This window comes from Sander lucioperca, chromosome 10 (assembly GCF_008315115.2).
Source record: "Sander lucioperca isolate FBNREF2018 chromosome 10, SLUC_FBN_1.2, whole genome shotgun sequence".
NCBI lineage: Eukaryota > Metazoa > Chordata > Actinopteri > Perciformes > Percidae > Sander > Sander lucioperca.
The window spans coordinates 24,702,156-24,726,671 of NC_050182.1; the positions used below are offsets into that span (position 1 = coordinate 24,702,156).

The 24,516-nt window shown below is 40.5% G+C and overlaps 2 protein-coding genes across 5 annotated transcripts in view; one reads left to right on the forward strand and one right to left on the reverse strand.

The window, feature by feature from the left end:
* The window catches only part of cacng6b (calcium channel, voltage-dependent, gamma subunit 6b), a 9,032-nt gene extending 7,360 nt beyond the window's left edge, over positions 1 to 1,672 (forward strand). For both annotated transcript variants that reach the window (XM_031299558.2, XM_031299559.2), the window contains exons 4-5: positions 44 to 181; positions 346 to 1,672. In XM_031299558.2, the coding sequence (XP_031155418.1) occupies positions 44 to 181; positions 346 to 566 (359 nt within the window). In that variant the 3' untranslated portion in view covers positions 567 to 1,672. The remainder of the gene's footprint in view (positions 1 to 43; positions 182 to 345) is intronic.
* A 3,783-nt stretch (positions 1,673 to 5,455) lies between these two features.
* On the reverse strand, positions 5,456 to 24,298 carry cacng8b (calcium channel, voltage-dependent, gamma subunit 8b). Of its 3 annotated transcripts, XM_031299537.2 has the most exons (7): positions 23,954 to 24,298; positions 16,973 to 17,009; positions 14,936 to 15,222; positions 13,908 to 14,132; positions 9,628 to 9,711; positions 8,348 to 8,488; positions 5,456 to 8,026 (listed from the first exon to the last, which is right to left on the reverse strand). In XM_031299537.2, exons 4-7 carry the CDS (start codon positions 14,128 to 14,130, stop codon positions 7,230 to 7,232), a joined length of 1,245 nt encoding a protein of 414 aa, XP_031155397.1. In that variant the 5' UTR covers positions 14,131 to 14,132; positions 14,936 to 15,222; positions 16,973 to 17,009; positions 23,954 to 24,298; the 3' UTR covers positions 5,456 to 7,229. The 3 variants fall into 3 exon arrangements, with proteins under 3 accessions (XP_031155397.1, XP_031155396.1, XP_035861843.1); XM_031299536.2 differs by lacking the exon at positions 16,973 to 17,009; XM_036005950.1 differs by lacking the exons at positions 16,973 to 17,009; positions 23,954 to 24,298 and adding an exon at positions 22,184 to 22,207.
* Between the last annotated feature and the right edge of the window lie 218 nt (positions 24,299 to 24,516).

The following is a 24,516-nucleotide window of genomic DNA, read 5'->3' on the forward strand; positions in this document are numbered from 1 at the left end:
ATACACTCTTTTCTTTTTTATTTCTTTCTGCTCTCCTTCACAGAGCTGAATCTAGCTGCAGCTATCTTGGCCCTTTTCAGTCTGACCATGATGGTAATGGGCTCCATCTGTATCGGCATGTCTCTCAGCAAAGGAGTGCCCTTCTTTCTCAAGCCAGCCTCCTTCTGTTTCATCCTATCAGGTGGAACCTCACTACGCTATGTTACCTATTTACATTCAAGTTTGGCAATATCCCTAACTGACTATTATTTGGCATTTTTATGATCAGTTGTTTGTTGACATTACCAAGTCTAATGTGATTTTATTCTAACGTCTCTTATGCCACCAATTCCTCTTTGTGTACAGGTGTACTGGTCCTTCTCTCTATCCTGATATTCCACCAGTCCGTGCTGGCCTTATTGTCCAGTGACCACTCCATACCTTTACACCATGAGCTGTCCTGGTCTGTGGCCTGCGTTGGCTCAGCGGGTGCCATTCTTATTTTCGGAGGTTTCCTCTTCATCATCCTCTCCCTTCCTTTCAGCCCCTGGCAGAAATGCTTGCCACACAAGAATAGCGCCACCTAGCACTTGAATGATAATAAAATATGCACATAGTATCCTTGATGTCTTGTTTGAGAGCAAGTGGAAACGTCCATTTCCTGATTGGCTGTGACTTTGCTTGCTCTTGGCATTCAATTTGTCAGGGAAGTCACACAAGGTCTTAATCAAATGTTTGAAGAGAAGTCAGCATTAGTGAGACCTCCAGAATTAGTAAAAATTAGTTTTAGTGGTTTTTTTTGGGTAGAAAATAGATGAAAGGAACAACAGGGCTACTGCTGTTAAATTTGTAGCTGTTGTGTTTACTTAAAGCTGGGGTACTTAGTTTTTTAGGCAGTTTTTTTTGGCGTCATTAGGCAAAAACAATTTCTTTCTAACTTTCAGCATATGGTAGACTAATTCAAGTAGTTTCACCTCTTGGCTCTGTTTTCAGGCTTTAGAAAATCTAGCCTGTGACAGAAGACTTTGGCCAATCACAGGACATGTCAGAGAGAGAGGGCGTTCCTGTTGGCGTCCCTTCAGATAGTGAAAGCATGATTCAATGATGGAAAGTTCTGCATAAAAAGTTGCTATTCCAGCATTAGCAACAACTACCTACACTACAAAACCCTAAAAAAAGACATACTTGAAGAAATAAAGTCTAAGAGAGAGTCTGACAATAAACACAATAAAACACGTGTCAATATCAGTGAAGCGTTTCAGAGATAGAGATAACCTTTTCCAAAAAGTTTAGCCTTCTTCTAACCGTAGCCAAAGACTCACAGCTGTGGCTACTTCATTTTTATGTAGTTAGCTAGAGCCTCCAATCACAGTATGTCATCTCAACAAGCTCTACAGGCCCACAAGTTTTTAAAGAAAACCGGACAGCAATATAATGGCATTAGGATCACAATCACGATCGGAATGATTGAAATGAATAGCGACTACTTGTACAGGTGACTGTATAAAGCATGTGCATATACTGGTGCTCATCTGGTGGGAGGGGCTTAGGACCAAGAGCTGCAGGAGGAAGGTGGTATTTTCAAACTGGTGTTTTGTGTGTCACAAATAGGCTTGTTAGCCTGCCCATAGCTGTACATCCACACATAAAACCAGTCTTTTTGCTAGCATAAGGAGTGTAAATTAAAACTTTTTAAAAATACCTAGACACTTCTATTCTAAAACTTTTTATGGTCTGTTTAATATGGAAGCCCATTTCTGCCAAGAATCTTTTTTTTTTTTAATTTTGATCTGACGCTCCTATGGGCAGGAAAGCATAATTTATCTTTTTTTAAAAAAAAAAAACTAAATCACTGCTTTTATGAGGCAACAACGCTATGGTTTGGTTAGGTTTAGGCACAAAAACAACTTAGTGCAAGGGAAAGTTCCTGGTTTTAACTAAAATGACTACTTTGCTCTACAATGACAACTGACTTCCTCCTTTGCTCCTGTCATCATTACTATGGCTTCTGGGGGCAAACTGATGGACACCAACCATCTCATAATTATAACTAACCATAAGTATTTTTTTCTTTTCTTCTTAACTTTTCATGTACTTTTTTTCAGGCAGAAACAGGCTTCCACAGTTTCAAATTCCGAAAGCACTATCAGAATGTATCACCATCAACGTAGCAACAAATTCTGTTTGTGATAATGCTAACAATCAGTATAGAGGCGGTCCTGATTACTTTCAGAGAAGTTACTTGCGTATATGCTACATGTTGATTTATGAACAGTCAATGAGTATCCTTAATTTTCTAGTAATAAGTCCTATGAAGCTTTTTAACACTTAATACTTGATTAACGAAAGGCTTCATGTCATTATTTATTATTATTTATGTGTGTTTTACAACTATTGGATGAATGCTGCTTCACTATGAGTGTATGTTGAATGAAATCAACTGTGAGAAGTGATTAAAATACTATTTTGTATATCGGAGAATTATATGGACTGACTTTATAAGCTCAACTTTGCACATAAACTGAATGAATGGGTTTATATTGTATGAATGGTTTATAGTGTTGTCTCTAGTCACTGTATTTGCAATATGTATGCAGTAAATACGCTTTATTTCTGTCATAGGATGCTCACCTTGTCTCTCTACCAGAATAGGATATTTTACAAAATATATGGTAATTTGTGCACATATATATGTACAGTATGTGGCGCCAGTTTTGCTCATTATTAAAGGTATTTGACATAAAATAATTGCCTCCGTTTTGTTTGCTGACATGACACCCTGTCTGCTTTCAAATTTGACATTCACTCATTTTCACCCCTTCACAATGTGACTCCTAACCTCCCTGCCAACATCCCCCTCCCCCAAATCTTCTACTCTATAATTAGGCCAGAGCTCATTGCAATGCATTTCACTGCAGAGGTTGGGAAACCTTATCCATGAATTTAAACTATGTCCCCCCCAGCCTATCCTCACACCCCTGTGCCCTCTCCTCTCCTTCTCCACCCCTGAACTCAGTCACTTTCCCTGCTGTCTCCAGGCGAGCCTGCCAGTTACCTCCACCAACCCCTCTGCCACACACACACACACACACACACACACACACACACACACACACACACACACACACACACACACACACACACACACACACACACACACACACACACACACACACACACTCAGACAGACAACGGGCTGATCGGATCAGAGATGTCCCAATAACTATTCTAACACTGAGTGGCATTCAGACACCTGCACACACACTCACACATGCTTTTAACTATCAGTGGGCAGAAACAGATGCACATGACACACTATCCTAGTTGTATATTTGGCTGTTAGTTATACTACGCTAATAGTTCTACTGAGACTGTGTGACAAGTGGTGCACAACCACTAGCTCCATTTTTGTAAATGGAAATGGGCTTCCTGGACTTGATTGAGAAGGGAAAAACGTCAACTGATATATTGCCAAAATATGAATGTCCATACATCTTTAACTGTATCTGATAAGGAATGGTGCCTGTGTAGTAGATGATATGAGTTTGCTTTGGCAGCCTCTCATCCTCCCTCTTTAAATCTCCTCCCTCTTTGAATCTAGCTATTATCATATAGAATATAAAACTACACTGTGGGTATAATGGCAGGGGAAGACACTCCAGATAACTAATACTCAGGGTCCAGGAGCACAGCTGGGAATCTCAGGCCCCTTGTCAAGGAAGTGAGACTGCTTCCCTCTGCCCTAATGCATCTTAAGTATCATCTCTTGTCTCTGCAGGGACAGCTTGATCCTCACTGCAAGTATTCCCACTTTCCTCCCTACCAATGATCAACCCTCTGAGTCCAAGCAAAACCTGCCCAGTGGGCCTGAAGGAGTCAAAGCAGACCTTCACAGTACTTTATAATTGTTTATTCAAAAACATGCATGAGATACCAGATGGGTCCATCAGAACAAAAATGATGTGCTCAAATAGGGTGGTCATAGAAAAGTACACTGAATTAAATATTGGTTGCTTTCCTCATTATTCTATTTGACAAATACCACCCATCTGGCGCTACCCATATATTTGCAAATATTATGAGCCTCAGGTCTGACAGTGAAGGTTGAAGTCTTTTTAGGATCACAGCACACCAGAGATTAGCGGAGAGACCTTGAGCTTGAGTAACTAATAAGAGCTGTGTTTGCTTCCTAATGAAGAACAGTGTTATAGCCCAGTGATGGAAAGTAACCAAAGTACTTTTCAGTTGACGATTTTACATACAAAACAAATGAGCAGTTGATAACAGCATTTTTATAAAGTAACCAACAGTCTATAGCGCAGTTAAAATTGTCACACTGTACAACATAAACATTTTGGTTAGTTGCTGCATCAATAATAATGATGCAATCATTTAATAATATAACACTGACAGGGGCCAATCTTAATACTGAATACTTTTGATATTTTAAGTATATTTTGTTGCTAATACTTTTGTACTTTTACTTAAAGATCCCCTCCAGACATGTTTTAAAATAAATACAAATATTCTGCTTTAAATAAAAATTATTGCTTGTACATACATGTCTTAAACTTACGTTTAGGTCGAGCACAGAGAAACTTTCAGCAGATGTAAAAACAGACTTCTAGTATCAAACTCTGCACATACATCATTCTCTAGTGAAGATCAAACATTCAAGTGAAGTAACAATGAATAAAACCATTTTTTTGAGTGGAAGGGGACTTTAGGTTGCATTTTTATTGCAGGACTTTCACTAATAATTAAGTATTTTTAAAGTGTGATATTGCTACTTTTACTTGAACCTGCATTAAGAGGTTTTTTGGCCACTTGATAATGGCGAACTTGTTAGCAAAGAGTTAGTTATGCTGTTATGAAGCAACATTATCATTTATTTGGAGTTGTGTTTCTGACCACCTCAGGTCCAAGATTCACTCTTCTTTTAGCTCTGCTTTTGGTCTCTTCCAACTTCTGAGGTATATATCTGGCTCTTTAGTTTCTAAATGCTCCACTATGTTCACCAGCTAGCTGCTAACAGTGTTTGCTGTTTGGTGCTGGGCAGCTAATTGTACAGTAGATTATTAGAGTTTTTTTGCTGAAAACAGCTTCCTGCTGCGGATGGAAACAACGCTATGAGAACTGTGAGAGTGAACCAGAACAGTAACTTAGTGAACTGGATAGCTAAACAATAACAATGAGCTGAAACTCGCTGTAAAGCTTCGTAAATCCGAGCAGAGCTGCAGATTCCGGGGATCTCTGGAGCTTCTTCACTACGAGCAACTCCTTTCACATTTTCATTTGATACATTGTTAGTAAAAAGAAAATATTGATTTTAGCCACTTTAAGTAGGCTAAAGGATCTGAATACGTATAGACTACAGATGCTCTTGAGGGAAAACACAGGTACATGCTCACTACTTCAGAAGAGACCCCACGCTGCTTTCTTAGCAAAAAAGAAACAAAAGACAGTAGTCTGTGAATATGTCTGTTATTGTTTTTTTTATAAACTTCGTGCAATACAGTGTTTAAGTTTATCACACATTTAGATAAACCATAATCATTTGTCTAGATATATCTATTCTCAACTACATACTATTCATATTGCCCACATAAATGCTATCTGTGTGCAGTTTTTATCACATTATTCTTTTTCTGAAATGAAATCAAAGAAATGAAAACGCATAGAATCTGGAAGCGTCTGGTTGTTTTGTTTTGCTTCTTCATTATATCATGTAGCGGTGTGTCCATGGTTTCAACCCGGATCTGCAGTCACTCGGGACAGTTCAGAAGAGAGAGGTGGGGTGGGGGTTGTTTACATGTGTTTACATTCTCATCAACATAAACAGATCAGGTCAGAGTTCAGACTCAGGAGTCAGCGGTCATGAGGGAAGCACAGTGAAAAGAATCTTTGGGGAGGTTAGGGGTCTCTGTGGTAAATCTGGCAGGGGAAGCAGGTATGGCGGCGCAGGTATGGCGGCGCAGGTATGGCGGCGCAGGGTTGGCGGATGAAACCATCCAACAAGAGTCCAGGAAGGGCACCGGGAACAAAACAGCCCAAAATGCATACCCAGTTTGAACAGTGGTCCCGAAAAACAAATCTATAGACTTTACAAATATATGTATGCCTAAATTACAATGTACATGTATCTTTTCAAAAGTTTTTTTCTATAGTGTTTTTTAAACCCTCTCAACCCACATATACATATTGTCTTTTTTTTTGCCACTGAAAAGTATGAGTTGCATGTCTCACTTTGGGACTCTTCATAGAAAAAATGATTAGGTTTTTTGTTTTTCTGCTCAGGCAGTAAACTTTACCTGAATCTGTACAAATGTATTATTCTATATCTCTATTTTCTGCTTCCTCCAGTCAGAGGTTTCTGTTAATGCCCAAGAACAAACATCTTCAACACGACTATAGCTACAAGTACTACTGTTAACACTGATTAGAATGGAAATAAGACTAACAGAGGCCCATAGAAAACTCAGACTTATAATAACAATGAAGTTGGTCAGTTGTCTCAACCACTCACATTATTGTTGCATTTCAGTATCAATATTGGAAGACAATTTACAGTATTCAAATCTGACTTCATGTTATAAATGAAATTTATATAATATGGGGGTTAAAAAAATACAGGCCCTCATTCTCCCACATATTGTGCACACTCATGCTTGACACTTTGACACAGTTACACACAGATCACTGACAGTCCCAGTGGCTCTGCATGGAAGAAATTCACAGTAAAAGTCGTTGAGATCTAAAATTAGAGTGAAAGTAACATGGAAATTGAAATTTTCATTCCAAACTATATAGTGTTTGCAAATCTGGCTAGCCTGTAATAACGCTAAGAATAATCACAACAACAATTTTACATTAATGATGATCTTATTAATTAGCAGTAATATTGCACAAAAAATATGTGAAACCTTTTTATAATAGCCCAAGGTTAATTGCGTTTGATCATTAACAAAATAAATCATTTCTAGCACGTTAAAATATCAAAATAGTTTTATTGTGAAAGTTTATTGTTGTTGTTATTATCACTCTGTTATTACTAATCTTCTTTTTGTTCTCAGTGAGATTGAGCAGACTAAATAACATTGAGGGAGAGCTTTAGCATTTCACCTGTCTTGCTATCTATTTCCTGTTGAGCCACATAAACACAGTGCTTCTCTCTATCTTCCCTCTTTCATTACTACCCATCTTCCTTCTCTCCCTTCCTTCTAGCCTCCCCCTCTCACACCCCTTTCTCTCTACACAGGCGTTGTCTTCCTATTGAGGGTGTTGGAGTTGCTCTCCCTGTCTCCCTTCAGCCTGTCCAGAGTCCCCATCCCTCGCTCCCTGTCTACTGTGGACGAGTTGAAGGGTGGAGGGCCGGACCCCACCGAGTTGGGCATCGGCGCGTTGGAGTTGGAAGAATTGGAAGGGTTGTGGGACTTAAGCGAGGGAAGTGTACCACTCATCATCACCCCCCCTCCCCCTCCATCCTTTGGGAAGCAGTTGTGGAGCTGGTAGAGCGTGGCCCTGTCCACCGTTCCATACATGGGGGGCAAACCCCCCAGTTTGGGGTCACGGGACAACGTGTAGAGAGAGATGTCGCCTCCAGCCAGGGTCGTGTGGGAGCGAGAGTGGGGGTTTGGTAAAGTGGATACTGAGATGGGGCCCTGGGAAAGCAGCGCAGAGGGGGGCAGGCCAAAGTTTTTGCCCCCACCCCCCCCTACAGGTGAGGGGTCTCGGGAGCGGGAGGGGTCAGTGGAGCGGGACGAAGAGCGGGAGCGGCGGCGGAAGCGGTAGCTAGGCAGGCGGAGCATGGCGTGCGTGGTGCTCTTGAAAATGTCGGTGCGCGAGCGGCAGCGCAGCTCCTTGTTCTTCTCGATGTAGATGTTGACAGCCAGCACCCCCACCATCTCGGCCATGATGAAGGACAGACCTCCGAAGTAAAAGGACCAACCGTAGGAGTACTGCCACTTCTTATCCTCGTCCTTCTTAGGAGAGATGTCCCCCAGTGCGGCCGAGATGTACACAATCACACCAATTATGTTACTCAGACCTAAGGGAGAACAGAAATACAGCATTTACAAAAGAGCTAAATAAACTCAGACAGACTAACTTATTGTGTTAATAAACACATTTGTTTGACATAATGATTTGTGACATTCTCAATAAAGACAACTGGCAAGATGAAAGTTGAATGTAAAACGCTCTATTAAACTGACAGAATAGTCTAAACACAACTAGACACTTCCAGACCAAGCACTGAAACTGTTCGGGCAAGTAATATTCTCCGGACCACCACTCACACAAGCAGTCACACACATATAAGCGCATATATCTTCACAGAGATGCACATATGTATTCTTATGTAAGTTACCTGCAGCCACAAAGAGAATTCCCGCCCCCAGGATGATGTTCCTTTTGCTCTTATAGAAACGACTGGCAGCGATGCAAACCCCTCCCATCAGAAGCAAGATGGCACTGAGGATTGGGAAGATGTTGGAAGCCCTGACTACCCCTACAAAGAGAAGAGAATACTGGTGAACAGCAAAAACTAGAATGAAGATGGAATGCAAATATGTGTGGAATGACATGGGAATTCTGTAACAATATCTGAATTGTCTTACAGTTATAATAATATATTTTATGACATCAAACCCACGCTTGATTCAATATAAAAGAGCTGCACTCTGTAAATTACAAATCCAAACTTTTCCTACAGATATTAATCACATTAAAAAGATTAAATTGGTAAAACACTCCTGTGTCGGGCCAGGCCAATCACAACCATTTATCTCATATGGGGCGGGTTTCAGACAACGACTGACAACTTGCAGGGCCTTCGCGCTTTATGCAAATATGTGATGACGTCATTTTTGGCTCACGCACCCTCGTGCCAGGGACAAATTCTGATGGCAAAAACATCAACACTCGTTTACAGACATTGATGCTACACCATCACAGCCCATCTCTGCATGCTGTATTATGTTTACATTTGTTTGTCGCTCAGTGCTCAACACATGTTTTGGTGCTTTGATTGGTTGTGTCCATCCAATTGCATCCAGAGGTATTTTGGGCTAAGGCCGTTGATAACGCCTCTTGGAAATTGGAGGTTCCAGACTAACTCGCATTTGTGATTAGGTCTGGCAATGTTGGAACACACACACACACACACACACACACACACACACACACACACACACACACACACACACACACACACACACACACACACACACACACACACACACACACACAGCACATTAGCACTCTTCTCTCATCTAGGAAAACTAGGCCACAGGAGAGAAAATGCCACCTAAATGCCAGCAAAATGCCTCTGCAACATTGTAAACAGAACACAAGCTTTTCTTTCTGTATGCACAGGCACACATGTAGCATATCATGGAGCAGAGAGACATCACTGCAGGGCACTGAGGACAAACTAGGGCAACCCATCTCCCCTGACTTTCTGTACACAATGACACATGTTTATTTCTTGCAGAGATAATCTTCTGAGGAATGCGCAATAAAAACACAGAGTAAAAAAAGTAATGGAAGGTAATTTTACACTTTATTTTCCTTCTCTTTCTTATTTATAACCAGGCTTCTCTCTCATTCATTCATCATACATGACTAGTAATGCTGGTATTGACTTACGCAGGACATACTCTGCCCCATCATGGTCAAAGTCTGCATCTTCTGGGAAGTGGTTAATCTGAGAACACGATCCTCTCTTTACTCCTGAGATATGGGAGGAGAAACAGGGGTGACCAGACATAACAAAAGACAGGAACTCACAATTGTAATCTTAAAAAAAGAACAGCAAATACCCTCCTGAGGGACAAACTGAGTGACACCTGAACATAGTCATATCTTTGTTGGAAAATCTCTTGTTTGAATCCAAGCATATGCACTGGGTGACAAACGTCAACATACTGATGAGAACATCCCAAAGGTTCTTCTGAATGCAAGTTACTGTAGTAACATCACATACATATACAGTACACACACATACACACACACACACACACACACACACACACACACACACACACACACACACACACACACACACACACACACACACACACACACACACACACACACACACACACACACACACACACACACACACACACAAATACAAGTATGTAGACACACATAGGCAGACAGATAACTACCCGCCGGGGTCTTGCATGTAGACAGACAGACGAATTTTGGGATGCACGCACGATGATGACAGCACACCACTGTTGCTGATGGATGGATTGTGAGAAAGATGGATGGGAGTGATGGAATGAAGAGACACAGACGTAGGGAGAGACGGACACATGTGGGGTGAGCTGGTCTTTCTCACAGCTCTTATATTTCCACAGGTTGGTCTGTAAAGAAACGGAGGAGGTACATCAGTTGAGCCACACGGGGCCGGTGAATCATTCTCAGACACAGACTCAACAGACTGTCTCAGGTGGTGGTCATACATTAACTTTTTTAGAGATTAGTTGGCATTTTTGGCAGATTTCCTTCAGTTCCTTAAAGCACATGTTTGCTGGAGGACTGATCACTGATTCTCTGAATGACTTACTACAACTAAACGTTGCCTCTCTACAAGCTCCTGATTTCAGGACATAAAATTCTACTGAGTGGCTGTATTAGTTGGCTTGTTCTGTGTTATCCTCACTTCTCTATAAATCAGGTTGGCTGAGAGAAGTCGCTGCGTTCAGGTCGCAAGCTCCCCTGGAGGCATGGGTTTGAATCCAACTTCTGACAATAACATTTCATACTGGTTCCAGTGTTGTACACACAACTGTGGACAAACCGTATAGTATACACTACCTGTACTTCAGATTTAATATTGTACATACATACATACATACATATGCCACTTCTTATATATGACCCTTCTGTTAACCTGTTTATATTTTTGGCATATTGTTTTGTTTTTGTTTTATTGTTTTTTTTGGTATATTTTGAATTTGTACCTTATTGATATTTAATATTTGCACTCAATATATTTGCACTCTTTCCTACTTAGTACTGCGACTGCTGCACAACAATTTCCCTCGTGATAAATTAAGCTCCATCTTATCTTATATTATCTTATCTTATCTTACCTTTATGTGATATATCAGTTAAGGGGCACCTGTACCCCAAAGGGTACTTTTGCCGTTACCAGGGGGTAGTTTTTGAGTGGCTGAACTAATTTGAAAACAAAAACTAAATTAAGACTTAGAAATAGGCCTGCACGATTCGGGGAAAAATATGAATCACTTATTATAATTATGTCTTTACATAATTAAAACATGTCAATGTCAAATGCTTTCAATAAATTAATTGAAGGAGAAAAAAAAATCCAAAAGAAAAAATTAAATCGCAAACAGGGGTGAATCGAGATCGCGATTTTATATCGATTTATAGTGCAGGCCTAAAAAGAAACAAAACAAGAGAAAAAAAATTACACATTGAGCCAGTTTTAACACATGAACAGACTGTGTGAAAAGTTAGCATGTGAGCAGAAAAGTAAAAACTGTCAGCTACAATGTAATAATGGGAATGTAGTAATGGGAAAATGCTTGAGCAATTCAAATAGTTGGATAGAATAAAAATAGATAAATAGTTGAATTGAAAGCTAAAACTAATTTGACACATTGTTAAAATTGATAGCTGAAAGTAGTAAAAATCTGAACTTAACCAAACTGAGCTCAACATTAAGAGTTCACTTATATAAAAAGTGAATTATAACAATATCCGCTGTTATATATTGATTTGTATTAAATAACATCCAGTTAATAATCAATTCAATGAACACATTTATAACCTGAAGGGGTACCTGAGTTCATCTGACACAGCTGTGGGGCTAAGTTATATGTGTGCTAAATGAAAAAGAAAATCCTACAAATAAAATAAAGTAATGATTTAAAGGTAATTCAGTCCAACCCCACCTTCAGTAAACTTGCAAAAAAGCTGGAGAGGACAGAACACATCTCTATCCACAGCATAATGTGCCACCCACCCACGGGCATAAATCTTTAAGAGCTAGCATGTCCGGCATTTCCACTCCAGCTACACCTCACTGCATCACTGCACGACTACTGAGCATCTATCTTGGCTGAATACTCACAGACATCAAGGATACTTGGCCTCTAAGCCATGCCAAGACACTGTCAGCTTTTTTGCACCACAATGTGAGAGTAAAGACTGAAAGAGAGGAAACTACAAGTAGGGGAAACCAGTGAAAGATTAAATGTAATGTTTGGGGGAGTAAGACAGAGGGATAGCAAGGGGAGAAACTGAAAGAGTGAGGCAAAGGAGGGAGTGGGAGGGGGTGCACTGCAGCAGTGCTGCAAGGGCTAGAGCTTATCTCTAATTGGCTGCTTTGCTATCAGGAAGCTTAGAGATGAGGACAAATTAGCTTTGTACAATGACCAAGCCCAGGATGGGCCGAGGATGCTTTATTAGGAGAGCCATGAGGTTTTCCTGAAGACAGAAGTCTGTAGCAAAGGCACAGATCGCTAACTCCCACTACCCCGTTGGTTGTAGCTGCTTCACTGTTAACTCCATCCCAGCCATTACTGTTGAGTGTCAGCCAGGCAGTGTAATGTATAATAAATTAGCAGCTTGTGTTGCAGTGACAAGCTGAAGATTGAGAGATGGCCACTGCCAGTTTCTGTAGCTTCCGCCACTTGGGCCTTTTGTTTTAGCACTTGAATTAAATTACTGCAGCCTGATTCAAACACAAGATTTATGGATTATTTAGAGTGAGGGTTGTGCTTCAGTATCATGTAATTATACTGCAATTATGCAAATGTGTCTTCTTGTGACATGGTACGGTCTAAAAAGTATGAGTAGAATGTGTATATGTTGATGCTAATAATGATTACTGATGTTACAGCAATGCTGCAGCTTCCTAAACAAAGTGTCCAAAGGTCAAGTGAAAGGTGGACACTGCTAAACAAATTGATCCCACTTTGCAACACATGGTGAGTGATGGAAAATATGTTTCCACTTAAGAGCTTTGACATAGCCAAGACATTTTCATTCCAATGTAATGAGTTCAGTTCAGTTGGATTCATCACTACCACCAGTGTCCAGTGGCACCCACTCGATTTTGGTTTTAATAGTCAAAACACAGCGGAGGCAGAAGTCTACATATAGAAAATAATGTGTGCTCAATCTGAATTATTCTGTAAGAAAAATGGGTATTCACACATCCCCTCTTACCTGACTAGGGAAATAAAGAGTAGAAAGAACATTTAAAGGAATAGTTCAACATTTTGGGAAATACACTTTCACTTTCTTGCAGAGTTAGAAGAGAAGAGAAGATTGATACAACTGTATACCAAATTCTGTAGTGTAAATATGAAGCTATATCTAGCAGGCAGTTAGCTTAGCTCAGCACCAAAACTGGAAACACGCCTCTGACAATTTGGGATGATACGAATTGTTGTTTTTAAGCTTCAGTTTTTGTACAAATTAAACAAACAAGATATAATGTTTTGATTAGTGAGCTTTGTGGTGCTGATAGGTGGATTTTGTTACCTTTAGACAGAGCCAAGATAGCTGTTTCCTCCTGTTTCAAATCTTTATGCTAAGCTATGCTAACTGGCTGCTGGCTTTAGCTTCATATTTATGATATCAATCAGCTCATCTAACTCTCAGTAAGGGAAGCAAATAAGCGCATTTCTCAATCTTTAGTTGACTCTGCTTTATTATCCCTACTCACCCTCAGGTCACTACAAATCCTGGAAGCAAGAAGGTCTAGACTTCATTTGGATCTATGTTAAATGCTAAATGGCTAGAAAGTAACCAGCGCTGCGCTTCCATCAGCTTTCTCTGCACCCTTTTCACTGAAATCAACAGCCTCAACCCAAACAACTTTGTTCCAACACACATCCCCTTTAGTCCAAATCCCACCCATTGATCCAAAACTTCTTTACCTTCCAGGCAGCATATCCTCCACAGTCCAGAGTGGGTGAGCGCCCCTGGATCCTTCTTGTCCTTGTTATGGGGGTCATCCTGGGTAACGTTGGCTGTGCTGTTGCAGATGAGGGCACGGGAGTACAGCCAGTAGTCCGTCCCTATTGCCACCGTCATCAGGCCGAAGGCAGCGAATGCCCCCACGGTGGTGAGAAGGATCTGGATCCCCTTCTCACACACCATGCCTTCAGAGAGAAAGTACAGGAGGAGGAAGGGAGGGAAAAGAGGAAAGGGACGGATAAGTTAGAGAACAAGAAAGAATGGAATAACTAAGCAGACGTGTGTTTACAATCATACACAAAGTGCAGTTTATTGAGAAAGACTGTCGAACGTTCAGGTGAGATGATGAGGGGCAAGAGGGGCACCGGTGGAAGACAGAGAGGGAGGAGAGGAAAAAAGGCAAGAGCGAGGAGGAGGTGGATGTGGGAGGTGCATAAGTGGCTGTATGATGTGTCCTTGGAGGAGAGTTGGATGACTCTGCTGACTTCGCTTAACAAGACAGAATTGATGTGAAACACAACAGATCACACCCTCCCAATCTCAATGTACTCCATATTCATGACCCTGACACCATTTCCCCCCTCAGAATCAGCAGGACTGGAGATGACTACACAAACACACACACACACATATACACACACACACACACACACACACACACACACACACACACACACACACACACACACACACACACACACACACACACACACACAGCAGATCTAACATGAGATCACCTTGTACCTGTTACATGTCATTATTAGGAAGGGAATGTGGGTGCCCCCTTTACATAAACACATACATGTATGCTCTCACACAAATAGCATCATACAGCTCGTCACATGCACACCTGCATGTGTGAGATGCAATAAAGTTGCCTCAGTGGCCTATAATTAAATAAAACGTTTCCATTTCACCCTGATAATCCAGATTCTGACAGACATTAGAAAAGACTAAAGAAAAGTCTCAACCAGTCAAGAAGACTTACCTGACGGCGAGTTTCTATCCTTCGACTCAATTTTGAAATCTTTCTTTTCCTCGTCAGTGAAGAACGTGCTGTCCCCTCAATCCGGACAGCATCCATCGACTGTTTTCACCCGCTCCCTCTCTCCTTCGTGCACTCGTTCTCTCTCTTTTGCCCTCTTTCACTTGCTCTCTCTCTCTTTCTTTCTTTCTCAAAGATGTTGCTGTTGGAGGTTGTGGCTTGGACGGTTGTCCCGCTCTCCGTCCGTCCTCTGTTAGCAGAAAACTTGCACCATGGTCACTGCTCTGCTGCTGCACAGAAAATAAGGCAAAAGACGGGAGGATTTTATTAGTTTTTGTAGTAGTATTATGTAGGTCATGCATTTAAAGATGAAAAGAACATGTTCAATATTTTTATTACAAAGAGTTTAGTCATTAGAGCTGCAATAGCCATATTGAAAAAAACATAACGTTGTGTTCAGATTTTGTTTAATGCTGATTTGATTCCCGCCTTTCTCGATGTTATCCTCATCCTTTTTTTGTGTTTTGTTGCAATTTTATAAGTTTTAGAGCTGAAACAATGAGTAAATTAATCAATTGGTTGAACGGCAGAAAAATTACCTAGCAAATATTTTTATAATTGATTAATTAAGTAATTTATCAAGCCAAAGTACCAAACATTGGAACATAGTTCCAGTATCTCAGTTGTTGGGATTTACTGCTTTTCTTTGGCTTTTGTGAAAATAAATTGGAAATCTTTGAGCTTTGAACTGTCAATTTAAAAAACAAGCAATTTGGAGACGTCACCTCGGTCTTTTTCACAATTTTCTGACATTTTATAGACCAAATGATTAATCGAGAAAGTAATCTGAAGATTAATTGATAATGGTTGTTAGTTGTAGCCCTAGTACATTTTCATGTTTGTCTAAATGTTGGATTTTTGCATTTGCTTTTGTTGTCCTGTTTGCAGAGGGCGCCCATGCAAAAAAGAATGAACTGCTCTCACTGGACCACCCTGTGTAAATAAAGGTTAAATGAATGAGATTGAATTTTCACTATTAATCAACTAATTGTTTGATCTATAAAATGTCAGAAAATAGTGAATACTGCCCCTTTCCACTTTTCTGATGCACAAGATGAGGTCTTTGTCCAAAACCTCACAATCTTATCTTCTCTAATTTAATATCTACAATATGAAGACAAAATAAAGCAGCGAATCCCTACAATTGACCATCTGGAACAGCTGATTTGTGGAGTTTTTATTATTTTTTATTTCTTGCCATGCTAGCAGCATGGCTCAGTGTCAGTCTGTCAGACTGAAATATCAACACCTATTGGATAGATTGCCAAGAACTTTTGTGCAGACATTCATGATCTTTAGGAGTTAATCATAGTGACTTTGGTGGTCCTCTAACTTTTTCTCTAGTGCTACCATTATCTTGACATGATTGGCTTTTAGTGAAATATTGTAATAACTACTGGATGGATTGCCATGAAATTTGCTCCACCCATTTATATCCCCCTCAGGATGAATTGTAATCACTTTGGTGATCCCCTGACTTTTCATCAAGCACCATCATCAGGTCGAAATTATAATTTGTCAAATACTTTGATTTATGACCACATATCTGCAAACCTAATGACATTTTGTGCTATGTTAGCATGCACCCTAAACAAAAATGGTGAACATGGTAAACAATATACCTGCTTAAAATCAGAGTGTTAGCATTATGATTGTGATCATGTTAGCATGCTTGTATTAGCATTTACGTAGCTCCAAGCACCACTGTACCTAGAGCCTCACTGAGCTGCTAGCAGGGTTGTAGACTCTTGTTGCAGATTCATTTTCTGTCGATTGACTAATCAACCCATCAAATCTACAATCTACACTACAGATGATTTCTTTTAATGTTTTCGAACCATATTGGAATGATGTTAATACAGATTAGAGTAATTATAAGTGACAGTGTTACAGGCTAAAGACAGAATGACTCCAGAGCGAGTTGTACTGCATCTATAGCCTGAATAAGAGGAGCAAGAGGGGGAGGCAGAGAGGACCAACCTGACATTGTTACCATAGCAACATTGAATTCCAAAGTCTGGATCAGCATAGAGCGAGGGGGGAAAGAGGGGCAGGCAAGAGATAGAGGGAGAAAGAGGCAGGGAGAGCAAAGCAGAGAGAGGGCAGAGAAGAGAAAGAAAAGAGATGGGAAAAAGTCAGAAATGAGGGGGAATATTTCAAATCACTAGCATGAGTGTTGACTGAGAAACCCAGACAGACACACAGACAGAACAGTGCGCTAATGCTCTATCAATGACACAGATGCTCTCTCTCTTCCCCCCCCCCCCCCACACACACACACACACACACACACATACATACATACATTACTGAGGAAAGAATGACCGCTCCGTCTGCGTCTTTTCTTGATGAAAGGAAAAATAAAATATGAGATACGATAGCAGCCCGCATTATTAAACAAACATTATTTAGAAGACATAATGCAGTGCAGTCAAGTCTTTTAATATTTGATGATGCAATATGGCACCGTGATCAAAATAGGTTACATCCTGTTTGCATTGTGAGACCCAAAACAGAGCTGCCTCAGAGACAGAAAGAGAGATGGTGTGTGCCTTTTTTTATTTGTGTGCACATTTCCTCTCCAGTGCATCTGAGGATGGGTCTCGTCCAATCTTATTGAATCCCAGTAATGTTCCCCTCATCTCTTTAGATAGTTAGACAGTTAGCCTCGTATCTCGATGTTCAGGCACCTTATTATGTAAACTGTCAAATGACACTACCACACAGTGTGGCTTATTTATACATTTTGGGTTCATATTTGCAAGCAAACAAGTGAATGTTTATTTTGTTTGTGTGTGTGTGTGTGTCTCTCGGTATGTAATATGACCTTCCAACCCTGTCAACATACTGCCTCTCCCTGAGGAATATACCAGAAAGGATTACACTATCCTAAAAATGCAGTATCTACTATGTGTGTGTGTGTGTGTGTGTGTGTGTGTGTGTGTGTGTGTGTGCGTGTAATGTGTGTGTGTGTGTGTCTGTGTGTGTGTGTGTGTGTGTGTGTGTGTGTGTGTGGTCTTTGACTCCAGTATTTAATGAATGACCTTAACAGTAACCTACTAAGTTATTCCCCTTAGCGAAAACTCCCCTGTGTAGGAGATCATAATTGTCATTTAATTATCTGTAATTTCTATTTTCCATCAATAATTAAGAAAGGGGGGAACGAGGGGAGTGAGAGCAAGTGAGCGTGAAAGAACAAGAGGGCAAGAAAAAAGAAAGAGTGAGAGTTAAACTAAATGGGCTAGATCAAGGGACTGTACAAAATTATTAGGGGGGGAGAGGAGGTCATAAAGAGGGGAAGGGTAATTTTTATTTTTGCTCAAGATAAGATGGCTTTTTTTCTTGTCTTAAATCCATACTTATGTACTTATCCTTACTTATTTCAGCCTTCTTTTGCAAATATAGGTAATGGTTACATCAAAGAGGCCTTATACAGTAGGTGCACCATATGCAGAGGACAACTGTTCTGTCTCTGTATCAGGGTTTTATAAATGTAAACATTGGTGGCACACATTAAAAGTTGCTTAAAAATATTAAGGTTTGAATTGGGGTAAATGGTGCTCCTCATCTCTACTTGAAGCTAGCTGCCCGAGGCTACATTAGCTGCTACTAGCATAACACACTCGGATCTCAGACCAAACAGTCAGCAGTCAAGTTGCTTTGTGTGTAATGAGGCGCCATGTTAAAACTATCCATCATGAGTTTTTCTTACAAAGTGAAACATAAGGTTCAGCCCCCCTCAACACCTTAAAGAATTTTTGTACAGTCCCCAATGGCAACAGATTCGGCTGACTAGTGAAAAGTTTAGGGTAATTCCAGATTTAGAATATGGGTGGATTTAAAAATACATGTTTGCCTTTTTCATAAATCTGAGCTTCCCAGAGCTGATGTACAGTGATGATTTTATATGCATGTTTGCAACACTCCGGACTCAGGGCTAGCCAGAGGTCAGTTAGCTGCAGTAGGATGAACTGCAGCAACAAAGGCCAAGGGCTTAGCTTTGGGAGCTAGCTGCTACAAGGACCATTATGTCACCAGGCCCTCACTTGTCAGAAAACTTGATGTAATCAGATCTACCTGCGTGACTCATTTCCAGCATGACAGAATACGTTGTATAAAATATAAGCACACCCAATGAGTTGTGGCTCTAATAATGCAGCCATAAATCACACAGGAGATTTGAATTTTGTAGCAGCTGCTCCATTAGCTATTCATTGCATAAATCAACTACCAAACTGCTTGTTGAATAAATGATGACATCTGTAATATGTTTTTCCTCACATGTGAAAGGCAATGATCCTATGTGGGCATGCAAGAGTGTTTTCAGTGTAGACAAACAACACCGATTCAAAAGTGAGTCACACTACATTGACTGTTGCATGTCCAGGAGAGGAAATATAACTGAAATCAGGGATGTAGTTAGTGAAAATGACATAAGCTAGTACTGATTGCTTGACCAAGAGAGAAAAAATGCACTAGGCCTACTTATGATGACAGATCTAAAAATACATACAGTGTATTCTATTCTGAGTGCTTGATGCAAACATGCCTAAACATTCAGAGCAGTGACTCTTGGTAGCTCTCTCCTTAATCATGAGAAAAAGCTACACACCTGAGCTCATTGCTGAGATCCCACAGCTGGCTAACACACACACACACACACACACATGCATGCCAGCGTAGACACACACGCAGGTGCACAGAAAAAGATCAACACGCAATCAAACCCTTGGCATGTAAGCACATATGCAGTCTCAACCCCCACAACTGTCAAAATTATGACAATAAAATCATAAAATAGGTCATCTTTAAAAAGCACTTCAAAGTGTAGCAGAATTGCCATTCAGCCCATGTGTAAGGTCCACCAAGATCCTCAGACTGCATGTGACCAAGTCTCTGCCTGTCTGAGCAGAACAGCCTGAGGAGGCAGTGACAGTAACACCTTGGTCTAAGAGGCTCCCAAAATAAAGTGTCTCTGGATGACCTGACACTCATGAACCCATGAACATAAACACATGTGCACGTGCAACCATGCACATGCATAAATACGTCCCTGTTCACTGAGTAAAGTGACAGCAGATCTAGCTAAAGATGGCTCTTTAAATTCATGGTTTTTATACAGAAAGAAGTGTGTTAACTTATTATCCCTCTATATAAAGAAGTGCAGCAGAGGTGAAAGAAATTAAGCAGTAAAATAACATAATATATATTTGCAGATATCAAAGCTACTCAAAAAAGAAAGTAGCCCTTAATACAGACAGCAGGGCTTTAAACTAACGATTAATTTAGTCTGTAAGATGTCATAACATTTAGAAAAATACCCATCACAATTTAACTGAGCCCAAAGTGCACCTCAAAATTGATTCTAACGGTCCAAAACCCAAACATATTTAATTTACAATGATATAAAACTGAGAAAACAGCTAATTCTAATAATAGAAAAAGGCATTTTTTAACAAATGATTGAATAATATGAATGAATGAATGTTGGTGTGAACAACAAACAAAACAAACAAACACAAAACATATTTTGATATTTTGAGGAAATACACAAACTTGCTTTCTTTATGAGAAAAGATGAGAAAATGTGTTAAGAAGATAATGCGTTAATTAGGTAGGTTTTATTACCTTTACGAGGAACTTGGCTAGCTGTTTCCCATCCTTTCCAGTCTTTATGCTAAGCTAAGCTAATTGACTCCAGGCTCAAGCTTATTATTTAGCAATCAAGATCCACTTACAAGCTTTTACAATGGACTTCATTCCCATCTCATGGTCTTCATTAGTGAATAGAGTTTATAACAAATGACATCTGAGCAAGCTCTTTCTGCTGAGGAAAAATTCCAGAAAAAAACTAGAAAGTGGACGTTATTTTAATAAAAATTATTAAATTAACTTTCTGCCAGTCAACTAACTGATTAATTGAGCAATGTTTTCAGGTATTTACAGGTATGACATTTATTCATTAGTTAAATATTAAAGTGTGCTACACACAACCTTCTCTATATTTATTTGGCATCCTTGAAATTGTATAAATGCTGATGAAGATGTCTGACAAACTTATTTTTTCTAAATACTATATATACAGTGTATACACACACCTGCAGTCTGTTGCAATGAGCGAAGATGCTTTAGTCACAGGTCCCATGTTGTGTATCTCCAGTGCAGTGAGCATGCTCGGCTGTCAGACATGCTAACACTGTGTATGCTGTATGTTTACACTGCATGCCACTACACAGACAGGTTGCCTACAATAAATCACTGACACGATACAGTTCAATCACAGGCTCTTTCAACCCTGCTCTCAGAGGTTGCTCTAACTTCAGTGAATCACTTAAAATCACCAAAGCTGGAGGTTAATTGATGCATGGGTCACAGCCATTGAGACAGGAGTCAATTAGAAAGCTTCGGATAAAAGCCTTTGCTCACTGGAATTATAAGCAATGTTGTGTACTGAATCAGCAAATACAGGAAGCCTGTGTTGAATTTGCATTCCTTTGCACACCAAGTACAATCATAGGTTCAGATTTACTTAACTTACCAAGGACAGTAAATATGCAGGAGTTTGTTTTACTGACATTGGTGCAAAGATTAGAAGTTACACATTTATGTGATTGAACAGTTGTGTTTTGATCATTAGACCGGTTATGAGACCCTGAGATTATATTTAAATTGAGGTATCTGAGTCTGTTCCTCTTGTACAAAGCAGGTTTTCCTCCTGAGCTCCCTGAAGAGAGGAAGGAACATTGTAAACCATCAAGAAAAATTGCAGCAAAGGCATTGATCCTCTGAACAATATAGCTACATGACAGATGTGATGATCATTGCAGAATTGCTTCTCCTCAGAGAGACAAAAAACAGAGAGTAAGAAGAAGATGAACGGCTAACGGCCAGCCAGCTATGAAAGAAGAGAGGAATAGCGAGGCAAAACAAGCGGAAACATTCAGAAGTTAAAGACATCCTTTCCGATTGTTCGAGACCGCTAGTGCATTAGATGATTATGATTTGGCCGGCGCTAAAAAACAACTAGAACCTGCGTGGGCTATGCACCGGTATTGAGTGCAATGAGTCACCTTACAGCGTTAACAGCAGATCCTAGAGGCGGCTGAGGGGTTTTGAAAGTTATCCAAAAATCTACAGAGACAATCATCAAGGCCACAAACACATACCACACATAGTACAGACAGTGTTTACCACGTGGGAGGTGAAGGGGTTGAGGAGGCGTGACCAGACCAACGGATGGCGGGACCATCCACCGCTCAGTAAAAAAGATTTGCTGATCATTGATGTAGAGGCAGGCACTCAACAGCAGCACTATGACGCAAAAAATGACAGTTTCTTGTCACTGTTTGGAACATAATTGCTGTATCGCTATACATAAGTTAGCTGAACATGCCCTATAAGGAGCAACAATGTGTAAACATAAACTTATAATTTATACTGTTATGAAAAGTCATAATCCTCCAGTGATCTTGAAAACTAGAGTTTAAATACTTCATGTTGTATGATGCGTCTTCTGAGTTGTACAGAATGGCGATTAATTAATTGTGCAATAAAGTTTCCCATCTACAATTATCTATTTACAAATTGCATCTAATTATAATGAAGTACACAAAAACTACTTTTTAACTATCGATCACCACCCACATATTGACACCAGCACTTTAGGGGTAAGTGATGTAAATATCAAAAGTTCAACTTTATCCCTGTGACACTGCCCACATCAAGTGAGAGCTACACAAGTTGGATCTGCATTAGGCTACAGCCGTAAAGGAGCAGGTGCTGCTGATGGACACTGCTGTAAAAAGGAAAGGCCAGTCCCCATGCTCAAGAGATGCAGCACCTAAATCAAAAGTTCAGCTCAGATGGGAAAAGCTTGTGCTGTAACTGCAAGCGACCACATTTGGTTATTTCACATCAGATGATGATAATCATTCAGAGTTGTACTTGTCATGGGCTGCAGCCCCAGTGAAGACAAGTATACCTCACTACCTTGTTTGTGACTCCTGAATGCTGCAGTGCACAGTCCTATAGCATCTCCAATTCAGAAGACATTTCATTCCACATTTAGCCCAGATGTGATCTGAGCTGTGATGAAACATATGAATGGTTGATAATGTGCCAGATGTTTGTTGCCCTTTATCTCTGGATCTGTCAGAACACAGAGCACAGGTTGACCAGCGAGAGGAGACAGTGGGCTAAAAAGAAAATTAATCTCGTAACGCATCAGATAACATGATGTGGCCCAGGTCCAACAAGAAGCTAAGATGTTGGCCCTGCACTGCGAGGAGTCCAGCAGCAGAGTGGCAGAAGCTGTGAAGACCACTGATTAGGCACATACAAGCTCGGAGCTACGGGGCTGAAAGCGTGCAAAGCTCAAGTATAGTGATGCGGACTGCGGTGCATTCATTAATAGAGTAAGCTACACACATCACCCTGCCTGCATAGGCTACACGGTGGAAAATGGACGCCTAGCATCAAGCGGCCGGTACAGAGAAAACTCAGTGACTGGGACACAAATCACACAATAAGACACACATCCACATCCACAGAAATCACTCCTGATTCTGCGACCATTTCAGCACATAGGCTACAGCAGATATTTTAGTCTCCACACCTGCGGTGAGGATGCAGGGAGGGCTTTTTACGAGCTATTTATAAGGGTTTAATTTGCATAATAGACGTTGCCATCGCTAATTATAGGCCCACGGAAATAGGTGGGGAAATATAATTCAGCATTTAATCAGAAAAGTGGCAGAAGTCTGAGAATTATTTTCATTATTTTTTTCCTGTAAATTCCGTAGTCTTCACTGTCAGTAGTGGGCTAAGTTGAAGGCAACGTGAAACAAATCAATGTGGCGTGTAAATTACACTGAATGAGCTGTGATCCATTAAGCTGCAAAGTAAAAACAACAGTGATACAGTGCAATTATTATCATCAAAAGAAGCTTGTAGAGGTCTTACCTGCAGGCTTTTTTATTTCAGATATTCGCAGCGCGTCGCACTCACAAAGAGAAGGAGATGGAGGGAAAAAAAGAAGATAGGGGGTGGACGGTGGATGGGTTGAATAACGGGTCTATCGAGGCAAAAAAAATAAATAAATACAAAGGGGATGATTAGAGTTGATGAAAATAGGAAGCACGCGAGGGACTGGGTTCCTGATTAAATTTAAATCAGCCAGTGATGGAAAAGGGTTGAACATGCATAAAAAAGGCTAATACAAAACACGTCACTGAACACGGATTTGTCTACAGTGGATGTGGCCGCTGCTTGTGTGTACTCGGGGAGAATGCGTCGCCCCCCCACCCTCCCCTCCCCTCCCCTCCCCTCCGGTTGAACGAGCGCTCGCCTGCCTGCCTGTCTGCTCCTCTGTCTTTTTCTCCCACACCGAGCCCGACGCGAGCAACTTGTCGCATCCCACCAAAACTCCTCAGTGATGTGAATGACGGATAATGTCAGAATCGACACAAGATGAAATCTACCACAATATGTTGCGCTACAAGATCACGGCGAAGGTTTAACCCCCC

Bases quoted from the DNA above. Each gene is read 5' to 3' on its own strand.
- cacng8b (XM_031299536.2), bottom strand. From the start codon at position 14,130: ATGGTGTGTGAGAAGGGGATCCAGATCCTTCTCACCACCGTGGGGGCA. The intron at 8,489-9,627 runs GTAAGTCAATAC...TTCTCTTTGTAG, and splicing joins TGGGGCAGAGTATGTCCTGC to GGGTAGTCAGGGCTTCCAAC. The intron at 8,027-8,347 runs GTAACTTACATA...GTTCTCCCTTAG, and splicing joins AATTCTCTTTGTGGCTGCAG to GTCTGAGTAACATAATTGGT.